Source organism: Orbicella franksi, chromosome 1 (genome assembly GCF_964199315.1).
Source record: "Orbicella franksi chromosome 1, jaOrbFran1.1, whole genome shotgun sequence".
In the NCBI taxonomy this organism is placed as follows: Eukaryota; Metazoa; Cnidaria; class Anthozoa; order Scleractinia; family Merulinidae; genus Orbicella; species Orbicella franksi.
In genome coordinates, this window is record NC_138145.1 from 15928218 (window position 1) to 15942937 (window position 14720).

At 38.3% G+C, this 14720-nt stretch overlaps 2 protein-coding genes across 4 annotated transcripts in view; one reads left to right on the forward strand and one right to left on the reverse strand.

The window, feature by feature from the left end:
- Positions 1 to 5016: 5016 nt before the first annotated feature.
- Positions 5017 to 9360, forward strand: LOC145492856 (transmembrane protein 163a-like). The gene has a single exon (XM_081472234.1). The coding sequence runs from the start codon at positions 6937 to 6939 to the stop codon at positions 7756 to 7758; it is 822 nt and encodes a 273-aa protein (XP_081328360.1). The 5' UTR covers positions 5017 to 6936; the 3' UTR covers positions 7759 to 9360.
- Positions 9361 to 9515: 155 nt separating this feature from the next.
- Positions 9516 to 14720, reverse strand: part of LOC145492815 (uncharacterized) — a 37093-nt gene continuing 31888 nt past the window's right edge. For all 3 annotated transcript variants that reach the window (XM_081472208.1, XM_081472202.1, XM_081472197.1), the window contains 2 exons: positions 11268 to 11314; positions 9516 to 9674 (listed from right to left, as the gene is read on the reverse strand). In XM_081472208.1, the coding sequence (XP_081328334.1) occupies positions 9642 to 9674; positions 11268 to 11314 (80 nt within the window). In that variant the 3' untranslated portion in view covers positions 9516 to 9641. The remainder of the gene's footprint in view (positions 9675 to 11267; positions 11315 to 14720) is intronic.

Consider the following 14720-nt stretch of genomic DNA (forward strand, 5'->3'; position numbering starts at 1 on the left):
TATCCTCAGTTTGCCACTGAGCAACAACACAATTTAAAACCTCGTTCCCAGGGTCTCTTATCTTCCTGGGAACGAGGTTGCAACACAATGGTTTGCAAATAAACATAAAATCATTTCCTATTCAACGTAAATCGCACGAGATGAAGCTAACTAAACGACATTATAACATAACTAAAGCAAAGCGCGCGCTCTGATTGGTTAATTTAGCGTCTACTATTTGCCCATGGGTGTACGCTGCTGACGTGTGTGCTAATGTTTACAAAGCAAATCTTTTGACAGACATTGTTTCCAAAGTAATGGCCGACGTTCTTCTGCCAGAAATGCGAAACTGTCCTCACAGTTGTCTGAAGATAAAACTTTATCGAGTTACTGGTGTGCAGTCGGTTGTCATGAATGAATTTTCGCGCGCTTGTTTTCTCTTGTCATGTAAGACTACACGAACATTTTTTGTGATGTAGCTCGATAAAAGGACTTCTGTTGTTCCAATGTCTCAACGTTATGTTATAAAACAAATGGTAAACGCCATAGCGTGCACTATTGAGTTATGGATGCACTTGAGAGGTTTGCTAAGCACTCAAGAAGCTAGGGTTGCACGAGGCGAAAGCCGAGTGCGACTCTTACGCTTCTTTCGTGCTTAGCAACCTCCCGCGTGCATCCATAACTGAATAGTGCACGGTATGGCGTTTACCATTTGTTAACTCGCTTTAAGGTCATTCCCCAGTATTGCATTGGGCATCCCTACTGCGCATAATTTCACGCGTGATTAGCGCGCGCGCATTAAAAAGTGGCGGCTTTTTCTTTGCGGCTGGACCTCGCCATAGAGGTAAATCGTCATTTTCTCGCAAAAGAGTATGGTGACCTACCATTTTTTTCTGCTGTTTTGAATTGAGTAATAAATTTTTCTGTGTAAAATAAATAAGGACCAATTCTTAGTGTAGAACAAAAAGCAATCGTCGGAAACGTGAATTTAGCAAGCAATCGTAACTACAATCATGGTGCTGTTATAAGGATTTATATGGGTATAAACAAGGTGCTTTTGCTCCTAAACAAACATGGGGACCCCTCATTTTTTATGTCAAAATTTAAGTTCCTATAATATAAACAATCGATAGGCAAAGTTTCACAAAAATCTCAGTGCAGGTTCTATTTCAGCGGAATGACCTTAAGTTATAGATGTTGTTACTGACTGAACGAGAAAAGAATAAAAAATAAGTTTGAGATTCAAAATCAGCTCTACGGAAGGAATATTAGCAAAATAACTCAGTTAAGGAATCAGCGTCAAGTCGACATTACTCGCCGTTCTTATTTCCTGACACTCACTCATTTACTCATACAGTCAGCCGAATATATATAGTTTGTACAAGCGTGCAACTCCTTCAACATTTTTGTTGTTAACGTCGTCGAGTTTAGTTCCCTGGCTTTTTCACCGGGCTCGTCTAGTAAGGAGACTTGACTCCAACGCGAAGTTGATGTCACTGAATAATTTTACAAGCCCAGGCTCCGCGTCAGCAGCCCATAAAACAGAGACGCCAGAATATTACACCTTATTATCCAACTACAGCGAATACCATCCAAATAACAGTGCAAATATACAGTGATATTGCAGAGTTATTTGTACAGTAGAAAACCTGTTTGCTGGACAGGACGGCGCGCGCACACAAAACTGTCACACTCTCCCTCTTTCATTGATAAATTTATTGACTACAGCAGTTGAATAATAAATCTCTTAATAGATGTTTTGGTGTGTAGTATCGCTTTATATTTTTACTCGTTGTTTGCCTATCGATTGTTTAGATATGTATAATAATTTATATTTACACTGAATGCAATCTCAAAGCCTCATAAAGAGACCAACATATAGTTGGAAAGACACGTTTCTCACGGGTGGCTTGTCGAGTAGCTTGACAGAATTTATGCTTGATTTTGCTAGTTCTATAGATACACTGCATAACCTGATGAACCCGACCTAGTGTTTTACAGGCGAGCAACTCTACGCGGCAGCGCGCACAGGCCGCGACTCTAAGCGTCTCAATTTTGTGTGTAGTGAAGAAAAGAAAATCGCTCTCGCCACACAAATGCTCGTAAAAGGTTGTGAGTTTTGGTGAGTAATAACTTCGAATCTATGATAAGCGAGACTGAGACTGTCATCTGAAGATAGAGAGAGACTATTTTTGATAGAACTCTATCGCTGTATAAGTCCATCAGGGTAGTATGAGGTTGTTTTAGGACCTTTGCAGCTTTTTAACATCGACAGGAATGGGTTATTAATAAATTAGCAAATGTATAGCGTGTCTTTTGGAACGAGTTTTACACTACGGTTACGATTTTTTGTATTTTCAAGGAAAACGAATGCATTTTCTGGACTGAGGTTGATTTCCATAGTAGCGATGACAAGGGATCACATGTTCACAAGCAGTCTTTTGATATCGCTGGTTTCTGGCCTGTCGATGCACGACAAGGTTGATGTATCTTCAAGAGAATAGCAATGCTTCCTTATTTTTGGCTTTAAAATACCTAAAAGTAGTGGACTACTTTCCTACTAAAACAATTAGACTACCTGCTCTAGTTCACTATTCGCTTATAAAACATTCGGGTCCGTTGTCTCTGTGAAAAAATCGAGTCAAATTGGAAAGTCTACATCCATTCTGAGCGGCAAGTAAGATTATTTTCGTTATGATTCTAGATAAATTCTTGTTGATTAATTTTGCTTATTTACATCAAGTGATGAGTTTCCTCGGTATCGGCTGGTTAAAGGTGGTTTTCACCCGCGCATAAGCATAAAGTGACACACGCACTCTGGCCACACTACGCCGGATAAATTTGAAAACGCATCTTTTTCTCTACGGTTAGAGCTACCGTCCATACAAATTCGTCACGAAAACGAAGCTTTTCGAACACGCTGTTGAAATCGGAGGAATTCAAAAAGGCCGGTCTGGCCACAAAACACTTTGAAAACGGAGCTTTTCGAAAATGATGGCGTTACGATTATCATGTGATTTCCTTGCTAGAGTCTTCCACAAACACACTATATCCGAAATGACTGGCGATTGTCGCGCTTTCAAAGTTCTCCGGTGTAGTGTGGACGGAGGATATTCGATGCGTTTTCAAACTTCTCCGGCACAGTGTGTACGGGGCCTCGGTAAGACTAACAACTGACTCGCAAATAACTAACGTCTGTCGTTAGGACCATTTCCTAACAAAGTGCGCTACTTAGCAGCTCCTTAGTGCTTCTGTGTATGTTGCTATGCTTCCGCATTGGTGGAAACCAACCTTAATTCGTCGCTGCTTTAAAACAGCACCACCATACCATGGTCCACCTGAAATTTTGTTTCATATTAACGGTGTAAAATCTTCATTTGGCTAAGCCAATAGGATAAATATTTTAATCCCTTTTGTATTTTTATTCCTGATTTTCATTGTTTCATTGTAAATATATTTTTTGGCTTTTAATAATAGCTTTCTTATCTGTAATTATTCATGTAATTATTCATGTTGCGTTGGTGTAAAATTTTTAAGGTGGCTGAAAAAAATATTGAACTTCAACAAAGGAAATTTTGGATATTCCAGTGAACCTTCAACAAGGGATAAATAAAGATCTCTTTGTTAAATTATTATCAAAATGGTGTTAACTTGTGAGCATCGTTACAAGCTTGTTACACGCAAATTATAAAGAAAATCTAATGACTGGACTTCCTGCAAATAAACAAAACCGATTTTAAAGGCGTGTTTATTCATGGCAACGACACATACGTCAGCTTAACTATCAAAAAACCAAAGTTTGTGTTGTTAACTTGATTGCTGCCATTTTTGGCGACCAAAGGATCGAGGGTTTTAGAGAAAAAGGTGAATGAAACACGGGTATCAAAAACTGTGTTCAGCCACGTCAACAGGCTAAGCCTAACGGATTGTTTTTATTGAGCTTTTGTATTTTAATTTTTGATATTCATTGGTGTTGTTGTTAACATTTTTTTTTAGTTTTCAGTTATGTAATAAAACTTTTAGCCCTTCTTTTGTGCAATTAGTTATTGTATGGTTTCAGTTCTTTATTTCATTTCATCAGGACCTCTGTTGATATTAGGTGCAAATGGGGACTGACGCAAAACAGGATAATAACGGCAACGAGAACGTCGCCAAACAAAAAGCTTGATGAGCAAAACAATGGTTCTACACGTTTATTATGTATATTGAACATTTCGTGGTTTCTTTGCTAATCAACAACGTGAAATGACCAATTTCCAAGCTTTTTGGAGAATGTGAACCACTACGGCTAATTTTTCGTATTTCTACTTGAAACCATACTATGTTGAAACTGAACGCATTCGTCCCATATTGAACTGGGCAAGTTTTCATACAGACAATACGCTGAATAAATTTAGCTAACCGCGAAATTCTGAAGTAAAATATAAATACATTTTCTAAAAGGCGCCGTCCTGGGCTCGCCGTTGCCGTCGTTTATGGGTAAGGTTCCTATAGCTTCTGAAAGGTGTCTACCTATCTTCTTCCTAAAGAGGCAAGTCACATCGCCATGTTCAAACGATCCCTTATACTACTTTCTGTATTTACCAATTTTGACGGGGAGTGTGTGTGGGGGGAGGGGGGAGGGGGGAGGGGGGAGGGGGGAGGGGAGTGAATGCATGGGAATTCAACAGACTCCCTGTCCCGGAAAGATATCATTTGTAAGTCTGAGGGAAAGCCTACGATCAAGTTTAGCTGGGTACTTTCAATAGTCCCAAGACAAAGGCACAGAGCTTTGACTCTGCCACCCCCTCACCTACCGGTACCTCCGTTTCCTATACGAAGATAGCAGCTCCCTCAGCACGGTTTTTTACGAAATGTAAAATATTTAGTCATAAGGTGTATGTTGATGTTCAATATTTTACCCTAGTTACTATTTGGTATTTTCTTTTCATTCATATACAGTGAATACATGTGATTGAATTAGGTTTGTCGACAAACATACGTAAACTATAAGTAACGTAGCTGTTTGCAATCTAAGAAACAGTGTTTATGCGTTAACGTGCTACGAGATCAACATTAAGCTGTGACATTAAACGCTATTAGGGAAGATCTTTACTAATGATACTTTTTATCATTATATGGTTGAACTGGTTAGCGATGAAAAGGCGAACTCTGATTGGTTCGCTTAGCCGTCCGAGGTTTGCAATGCGGACCACTCATGAATTAATTTCGCCTAATTGCTTTTTCATGTCGTTGCACAAATATGACAGTTTTTTGTTAAGTAGAAATCTTTTTACCTTCATGTTTGGAGGACAATTTAAGTTAAATGTTTACAAAAGGAAAGTGAGAAACGTAAATAAATGTTCAACTTTCGCCCGCGCGTTCACCGAGGATGCATCGCGGAGCCGCATCAATTTGTCACTAGATTAAAAAAAGCCATTAAAACAAATACTTAATGGAACTAGATTGTTCGGTCCATATTGGAGAATATTGGCCTCGTTCATTTTTTGCACATCTATGGAGCTTGCGGCTCGGTCCATAAACCTGCAAATAAAGAACTCGACCAAAGTTTCTCCAGCACGGACCTCACACTAAATATTTGTAGATGCCTTTATCCACTCCCCACATAATTCTGTAAGGTCGTATCGTTTGTGGTTTTTGCTCTTTTTCCGACAACTTTTTATTTCCACCGGATAAATCACCATCCAGCGGATAGCGTGGTTTATTTTGTTAACACTTATCGACTGGACAGCGTTTTATCCGGTGTAAAGCGTCATCCAGCCTTCCAACATCTGAGGCCGGGCCCGTCACGCTGTTTTGTAAAATTCCCTGCCAAAGTCTGCGTTAGTGAGACGAAACATGCAGGAAAACGTTAAAGAAAACCTCCAGGGAGGCAATTATTGGCAATGACGACACTTATGCAAAAGATTTGCTCTTTGGACGGATTAAATTGAATGAGAAGCAGCTTAACAAACAGGTGCATGTTTAATGAGTTGACTTTGAAATTAATGACTGTTTTTGTGTTCTTTTGTATCGAACAACCAATTTAGCTGATGCTTAAGCTACGAACAGTTCTTCTCCTTCATTAATTCATCATGCAAGCATAAACAAACGCCCCACGAACACTCGGCGGGTATTTCTTCACTCGCTCTTTTTTATCTCTCGTTCTATGAACGAAGAATATTCAGTGAAATTTACTATTCCCAGCAAAAGAACAGAACAACAGTCACCTCGTACTAACCGATTCAGGCCATTCAAGAGACGTGATTGTATTATTCAATCTTCGCTTTGTAGCGAAAATAATGAAGAATTCATCCCCAGTTTACCATAGCAGCGCCAAACACAATGCCGCTAAAGGAACAAAATTGTCCAAGCCGTGTAGTCAAAACTACCAGTTCTCTCACGGAAGTACGGCGTTCTAATAAGCGTGCAAGGTAGAGAGACGTAAGGGAACTTCGCCTAGGCTTCAGCAAATGTAAAGGCACTAAACTTCGACACTGTTATTTCTTTTAATACGTGCGAGAGTTAAATGGACGTTTTACCCATAAAATATGCTACGCTGGGATCTCATTTGAGCATACTTTCGGTAGCAACCTGCTCCTAGGCACCAGAATAAAGCGGGACGTTTTTGACCGGAAAAGAGGGCACGCAATCGAAACTCAGAGAATTTCCTTTGCTTGTTCCACTCTAAAAGGGCTAGCAAGCTCTACCGATTCCTAGTGCAACGACAGAGTTAACGAAAAAATTATTTTACACCTTGTCTTCGCGTCTGACAGGTCATTAGAATAAAAAAGGAAGGTGCATTGTAATTAAATTGGCATATATTAGGACGGAGCTTGAGGGAAGCAGTGCAATTAAAGAAACCGGTTTTCGAATTGTTTGATTCAAGATAAAACAGTTAAGTTTATTGAAATGATTAAGTTAAGACAAGGAAATAGGTTGACAACTCTACGTTGTTGACAAAATCGACTCCTTGTTATGGAAGAATCAGACCCTTCGTCTATAGAAAGGCTGGGAATTAACGAGACAAGAAGGAAGGGTGAGAAACAGGCCTTGTTAGAATCCGACGATGATCCGCCTGCCGAGGACAAGAAGAACAATCAGCCTTCCTATGAGATGCTAGAAAAGTGGCGCAAAGTGACCATAATTGTTTGTCTTCTATCAATTGTGTTCACTCTTATTCTTGGGCTTGGTGCATTTGCCGTTTCCCAGATCTCCGACAGTTCTTCAGCGTTCGCGGTAGCGTTTGACGCCGTGTTGGCCATCACATCCTCGGGATCTGTAGTATGGAGGTTCTACTACGGAATAAACGGCGAGGGAAAAACCGAACGTGAATGGAAGGCTTGCAACATCATCGCCGTGTGTTTTATCGTGTCGGGAGCGCTGGTCATTGGTCGCGCTACCGTATGTATACTACTGGACCAAGAGCCTCGCAAACCCACCGCACTGCTGATCATGTCTGTTGTCAGTTGTCTGGGGTATTTCTTCCTGTTCTGCGTGAAGTTGTGTTTAGCCCGAAAGCTGGAAAGTTCCGCTCTGGTAGCGGACTCAATAGACGCCCTTAGCGGTGCGGGAATGTCAGTTGGCGTTATTCTAAGTACAATCATCGTGGAACAGAGCGCAAAAGCCTGGCTGTTTGATCCCGGCACAGCTCTCATCATTGCCTTAGCGACACTCATATATGGAATAGAAATCCTGGTTCGAGTTGCACGAGAAAAGAGGAAGGTAAAGAAACTAAGACAAGCTGAACAAGAACTGAAACAAGTCGATGACGCGCAGACGGAATCGGACGGACACTGACGGCTTGGTTTGAAACTAAAATTTGAAAAAAATTTAAGCGTTCTCTGGCTAATAACCTTTTAAAAAACTCAAACTTTTGTCTGCCTTAACTGCAGTCTTTGACGGGTGAACACTGTTTATTTGCGTTTAACCCGTTGAAAACTGCTGTTTAGGGAGTCGAAAGCTTGTGTTTTTAAAATACCTTTACTGAGAGAGAGAACATTTTTAAATTTGACTATGATTCAACCTAGCTGCGGTTCCTCAATATTATCATAAAATTCGGAAATAATGCTTTTCCGCACAACACTGGGGACCATTAAAACGTTTTTCCCTAACGTAACCAATAATAGTGGAATTTCAAGGTAATTTGGTGCACCCACGTTGGAATCCGGTGAGCAGGGGCCAATGAAACAGTTGTAAAAAAATCACTATTTAATGTATAATAATATAACTTATGGGTGTCAAGAAAACAAATATGTTTATTGCGACTAGGATATTTTCAATAGATCAAAAAACAAAATTAATATAAAAACTATGTGGCAGAGAAAATTGGGTAGCATTAGATCTCATTTGAACAAATTGGAAAACAGAATGAGAACTTATGGGCGCCACGAAAACAAATGAATTTGTTATGACTAAGATATTTTTTAATGGATCGAAAAACAATGTTAATATAAACACTATATGGCAGACAAAATTGGACAGCACTAGATCTTATTTGCAAATAAAGCAACCTTATTTTAGGAAATGTTGTATCCCTTATGGTATACTTTAAGCACCGCACCAGGAAACCTGTTTACGACATTCACCTAGAATACCAAGGAGAAGAACAAGCACGGGCGGAATTTCGAGATCAATTTGAGAGCACTTCCTTGCCTAACTCATACCGTTTAACAGCTTCAAAGCACTTTGTAAGTCATATTTTGGTTTCCTTTACGACAGTGGAATCGTTTTAGTAACAGTTGTTGATTGTTATTGACAGGGTGTCAATAATTGCGTTGGTTGATCCGGATATTCTATTAAGCAAGACACATGTGTTAAGACCCATTCCACGGGCACATCTCACACGTTGCTATCCCAAAAGGCGCAGAGAAAACTCCCTTGGCTAGAACATTTACGGCTTACTGTGTCGGGATTTTGGAAAGAAAAAAGTTGTGGATTATTGTGGTGGAAACATCTGAAAGTAGATGAGTTCTGTTGACTAGCCGATGACAATTACGTTTTCGCGTTATTCCTCGTCTGGCAACGTTTTTAATTAGGGATATTATGTTTGTTTGTGAAGACACAGCGGTGGAAAGTTTACTGTGGGCGTAAGAGTGCAAGTACTGTACTTCTGTTGTGTTACCCCCGGTCACCGTACTGCAGGTGTTTGCGATGCGATAGACCGGCGCCCCATTCCATGAAAATAGTAGCAGCAAACTGTTGTTAATGGTTGACATGGCTACCTCTGATGAGCCTTGCCTTTTCTATGATTATTTTATCAGGCCAGAGAAAATGTTTTCTCTTCCTACTGGTTGTTGAATTACTTATTGGGAAACTGAGGACAGAATCCCGACAATTATTCAAAATTATCTGAAACACATCCAGGGGTGAGAGGAGATCCTCGACTCACTGAAATCTTTGTTTAACAACACATTTCGCAGTAGCCCGACATTAATTTAATTGCCTTCAAGAACACTGAATATTCATGAATGACACTGTAAACATTCACACAGGCGGTCTACAACAGTGCTTATTTTATTTGCTGTTTTGTGATTGAAATTAACAAAATTCGTGAAAGAAAAATAGGTTTGGAAGCAATAAAAAATAGAGAAATTTAATTTAATTTTCTATTTATCCATATATACAAATACAATTCTATTACAATTATATATTTTTACCGTGTAGAAAATAAACACGCTGTTTCATTTATTTGTCTTTCTTGAACGAACTCGATTCTGTAAAATAGAATGACAATAGTAACCACACAATTAGTGTCTCCTGACGCTGTTTATACAAAATCAAGACGAAATTTTTAAGACTTTTAAGGACGTTTGCCCGAAAATTTTCCAATCGATAGCTTTTTTTAAATTTTCACTGCAGTCAGATAATGAGTTACTTGTGTCAGAAATGCAAAACAAGAAAAAAAAAAAAAAAAATGGGGTTCACCGACTTCGTTTCAGAGATAAAGCGTGTGGAAAACTACCCTGATTTTGAAAAATTGGCGTACTTAATTCAGCATAGTCTACAGGGGTTTACAGTTAAAAATATCCAAGGTGAGTCTATGGAGGCAAACAATCTTAGTCATATTTTGTAGAAGTGAGTCTGCTGGGAAAATAATTCCAAACGTTACTAACGTTTTCACAAAACTTAACCCTTCAAGAGCCATTTGAAACCGTCGCACAGATAAACAAAGAGCTAAATAGAACGGAATTCGATGGTGCATTTTGCAAAAAATTCAAACTTCTAGTCGATAGAATTCTTCATTTTTTCGCTAAACGTAGAAAGTCGGCAGAGAAAATGATCCATCAACAGAAAAATAGCACTCACGGACCGTCCAAGATGGTTAAATCCAGGCAAACCTATAGCAATGGCCATCTGCCCTATCATTGTTCGTTTTATTACTTAGCGCGCGCTCTCATGCATGACGTGGCGTGCGAATTTGCGTGCGTAGTAAGGATGCGCAGAAACAATTAGCGCGAACGTCCTTAAGGGTAAACAATTACGTCTCAGCGTTAAACTAATCAATACTAAGCACCTTTATATAAGCAAGTATTTACAAGCAAGTATTGAGAATGAAGGATTTGAGTTACTACCTCTGGATCAGTAGTTCCCTGAAATAACACCGTAAAATTCTGGGCGTATATTTGTTCAAAACGATTTCTTTGTGAGCTTATTCACATGTGAAAGACTTGTGAATGTGTTTAATATCGAAAGGAATTTTACATTGAGCCAAAAAGGAAGAAGCACTTCAACAGGGCTTATAATCAGAAGTCGTATCTTTTGATTTAAGCCTATGGGTTTGTATCCGCCAGAGCTTATTTTCGGCAAGATTTTTAATTACTTTTCTTTTGGAGAGGGGGGAGGGGGGGGGGGGGGCGCTTATTTAAGGTAATCCTTATTTTCGCGGCGGTGGTATTATTATAGGAATTTCATGGTAGTTCACTAAGGTAGCAAAAACAACAATAAACTAATTGTAAACCTCCAAGAACAAATATGGGTTACACAGACAGATTACGAACAACATTCTTATCTGGCGTACTGTTTCCAAGGCGCGCATCAGCGATCAGCCTTCTTTAAAGAAGCTATGTCACGGTTTGCGCAAATTGAAAAATTTAGCCTAATTTTTTCAAGTTCGTCGTTTGTTTATCTTCTCCATTCTTAATCATCCTTGTCCCTTTATGGTTAACTTTATTATTGTCTCTTTGGTGTTTTGCTATCTTATTGAACTACTATTTCCAGAATTCCTTCAATGTAAAGGTAATTTTGTGATTGAGCTCCTTTAAATCTAAAAAGTCATAATCCTACAGCGAGGCAAAGCTTTCTCTTACCTCTAGCTTTCCCCTGGCGCCTGAGAGAACTTTGTGCGACTGGGATACTAAAAATGGAAACAGAAAAAAAAAAATGTGCGGAGAAAACATCAGCATTTTACTTGATTTCCGCCACCGAAAATAAAGAACAGCTTTTTGTCAAGCTTAAATTAATTCTCAAGGTTGAATTAACAACTGAAATTGTTTTATCTTTGAATTCAATGACTTCTGTGAAAATAACGAAATATCTGTAAACTGGAGTTGTACTAAAATTTGAAAGGAGATGAAAAACCTTCACGTAATAATCAGCCAGCCTTTCATTCAAGGTTTCTTTATACTCCTCACCTGTCTGCGCATAGTTAATAGAAGGAATGGTTAAAAAGCTCGGTAAACATCAAAGAAGCAAACAATCAGGCTAAGATTTATGTTGGAAGGTCCTTGACCCTGCACATCTTTATGCTCACTGACTATGCATGAATTACATCATCGCAATGCTTCCACTGGTTAGTTATATGAGCATACATAACCACCTTTTGCATCAGTTTTTGCAAGGTTTTGTGCAGAGTCAATCCCCAAAATAGACGACAAAAACAACACAAAGAACTTTGCCAGGTTTTTTTTTTTAACCATTTCCCTTTATGAACTTTTTTTTTTTTCTTGAAAATATATATATATATATTTTTATTTATTTATTTGCAATAACACAAGGGAAACCAATGCTTACTTACAACACTAACTCTATTTACATTATATTGCTCTAATTATTTACACTATTTAAATTACAATAACTAAACGACTTACATTACTAACAAATACAGTTACACGACTTACACAATTAAGAAATACAGTGACGACAAGGGGCAAAGAAAAAAAAAACTGAGAAGAAAAATAGCTAGTTATCATTACAGCTTGAGGTTGTAGTACAGAAACATAAAAAAACAGACCAAAGGCATGTGGTACACTAAAAGTAAAATGGGTTATGCATCTGACAGGAGATTAGAAATAGATTAATGGGTAGGAGATAGATAACCCTACAGAAAATATAATCTAAAATATTAATTAAATCCTCATATATCCTGTAAGAGGTTTCCATTTCTTCGTGTCTCCACTTTTTGTTTCTATCTCATATTGTAATTTTAGTGTGCATATGAAAAGCGTAAGATTTGGATGATCATTTTTTGTTTTAGCGAGTCATATGTGATATCGTGCTAAGAGAAAGCAGTAATTTATAAGAAGCGCAAATTGAGAGATATCTGGCCTCAGACACAAGCAGTAATATTTGTCAAGCATAATCTCTAGGAAGTAAATTTAAGTTTTTCAGCCATTCAGTAAGTTTATTCCAAAAGTGAGATGTTTGGCGGCATGACCAAAAAAGATGAATTATTGACTCAGAGGAGGTGTGACAAAAACTGCACTTTTCATCGCCCTGTAGACCTATTCTAAATAAAAAGTTATTGGTTGGTACACATCTATGTAAGAATTTAAACTGAAACTCTATCAGCTTAGTGCTCTTTGTGCATTTTTTAGCTAAAAGATAGGCAGCATTCCAATTTATGTTGTCATTTATTGGTAGGCCACAATCCTCTAGCCACTTCTTTTGACTTGACTCTGGGGTTAAACTCTTGTTACTAATCAGTTTTTTATATATTATTGTAGTTGCTTTTTTGACCTGCAAAATTCTTGTTGTAAGTGGCTCATATTCGTGGTCGGTGTTCTGTAAATCTTGAAAATTAGAATCAGTCCGAAGAGACTTTACAGCCGATATTAATCCGTAGAAGCTGAGAGGGCGAGGGTCTATTTCATACTTACAGCGGAAATCATTTAACGAGAGAAAGTTGTTGTCCGGTCCTAAAAGATGTTTCACCCGAGTTATTCCCTTGGTGAACCAATTTTTAAAAAAAACTGTTTTGTTGGCTATCTTTATTAGGGAGTTATGCCAAAGTTGTTGATCCAGAAAGTGATCTTTCGATGTTATTTCAGGTTCAAAGTTAACTTCCGCCTAGATTCCTAATAGTTCTTTTAAAAAGGCATCCGAAGCTGTTATTGTCGATAAGGTGTCTCTAACGTTGAGGTTGTAGGAAAAAAAGTCTTGAGAGCCATATTCTTTTAGGGTTATATCAAAAAAGATTTTCCATTTTTCCTTATTGTTGTTATCTAAACATTTTTTAATCCATGTGGTTTTGAGGGATTTATTGAAGGAACTAATATCAATCATTTTTAGGCCACCACCACCGAAATCATTGATCATTACCTTCCGTTTTATCTTGTCGCCTTTACCATTCCATAGAAAAGTGTAGAGTAAATCATTTATTTCTTTTAAAACCCTGTAGTTTGAGCGAAGAGGCGAGAGTAGATAAACCAATTGGGAGACCACTAGTGATTTGATAACAGTGATTTTCCCTAACAATGTGAGTCGGCGGTATTTCCAGCATCTCAGGATTTCTTTCATTTTTTCAAGTTTCTCATTGTAGTTTAAAGAGGCAGATAGTTCGGGATCTGATGAAATCCATAGACCTAGGAATTTTACTTTGTCTTTTGGCCATTTAAGCTCTTTTCCTGATAACAGAATTTTATCACTTCCAATACTTGCGCCAATCCATAGAGTTTCCGTTTTCTTATCATTGAGTCTGAGGCCAGAGACTTTGCTGAAATCGTCAAGTATTGCAAGGGATGAAAGGAGAGATTCACGTGACCCGTCTAATATAAGTGTTGTGTCATCGGCATACTGACTTAACTTAATTTCCACATTATTTACAGAGATTCCCTTTATATTAGTATTTTTCTTAATTGCCGTGGCCAGCACCTCTGCCGATAGGATAAATAAATAAGGTGAGAGCGGGCAGCCTTGCCTAACACCTCTTTGAATTTCAAAAAAATTACTTGCCCATCCATTATTCAGAATACAGCTTTCAGTATGACTATACAGGGTTTTCACCCAGTTAATTAGCGAACTATGGTCTGGGTGACGAGGTTATTGACAGTTGTAATGGGAAATTCGGTTAAAAGCTTAAAACGCGTTCATCCCTATTATTGATTTATATAGTTTTAATCTTGCCTACTTTTAACCATGACAACTACTTTCTGCTGAACGAAAGTTGCTTCTTATAAACATGGAAAGTAATAGTTGCTACCCAGGAGGGGAATGCTTTGTCTTATAGCCCTCCAGTGAAAACGTTAATCAAGTTTATAAACCCTAATTCAAAAGCATCTACAGTTTAAATTTGCTTTTTAGGTTTATCATGTGGTTTTACGATCACCTTGTAACCAGGTCGAATTCAACATTAACAGGTCATCGACCTATAACGGAAACAGTTTTTAGAACACTTTCACTTTAACAGTTTATTTTTATAAATTAATTTTTAACGGAGTTTAATTGCCAGCACAGCGTTACAAGCGCCAGCGCATACCAAAAGTTACACCCTTCCACGCGCTTACCGACACCTACATGCTTTCAAGCACTTGTCAGCGGTTGGA

Excerpts from the sequence above, each read along its gene's own strand:
- LOC145492856 (XM_081472234.1), top strand. The coding sequence starts at position 6,937 with ATGGAAGAATCAGACCCTTCGTCTATAGAAAGGCTGGGAATTAACGAG.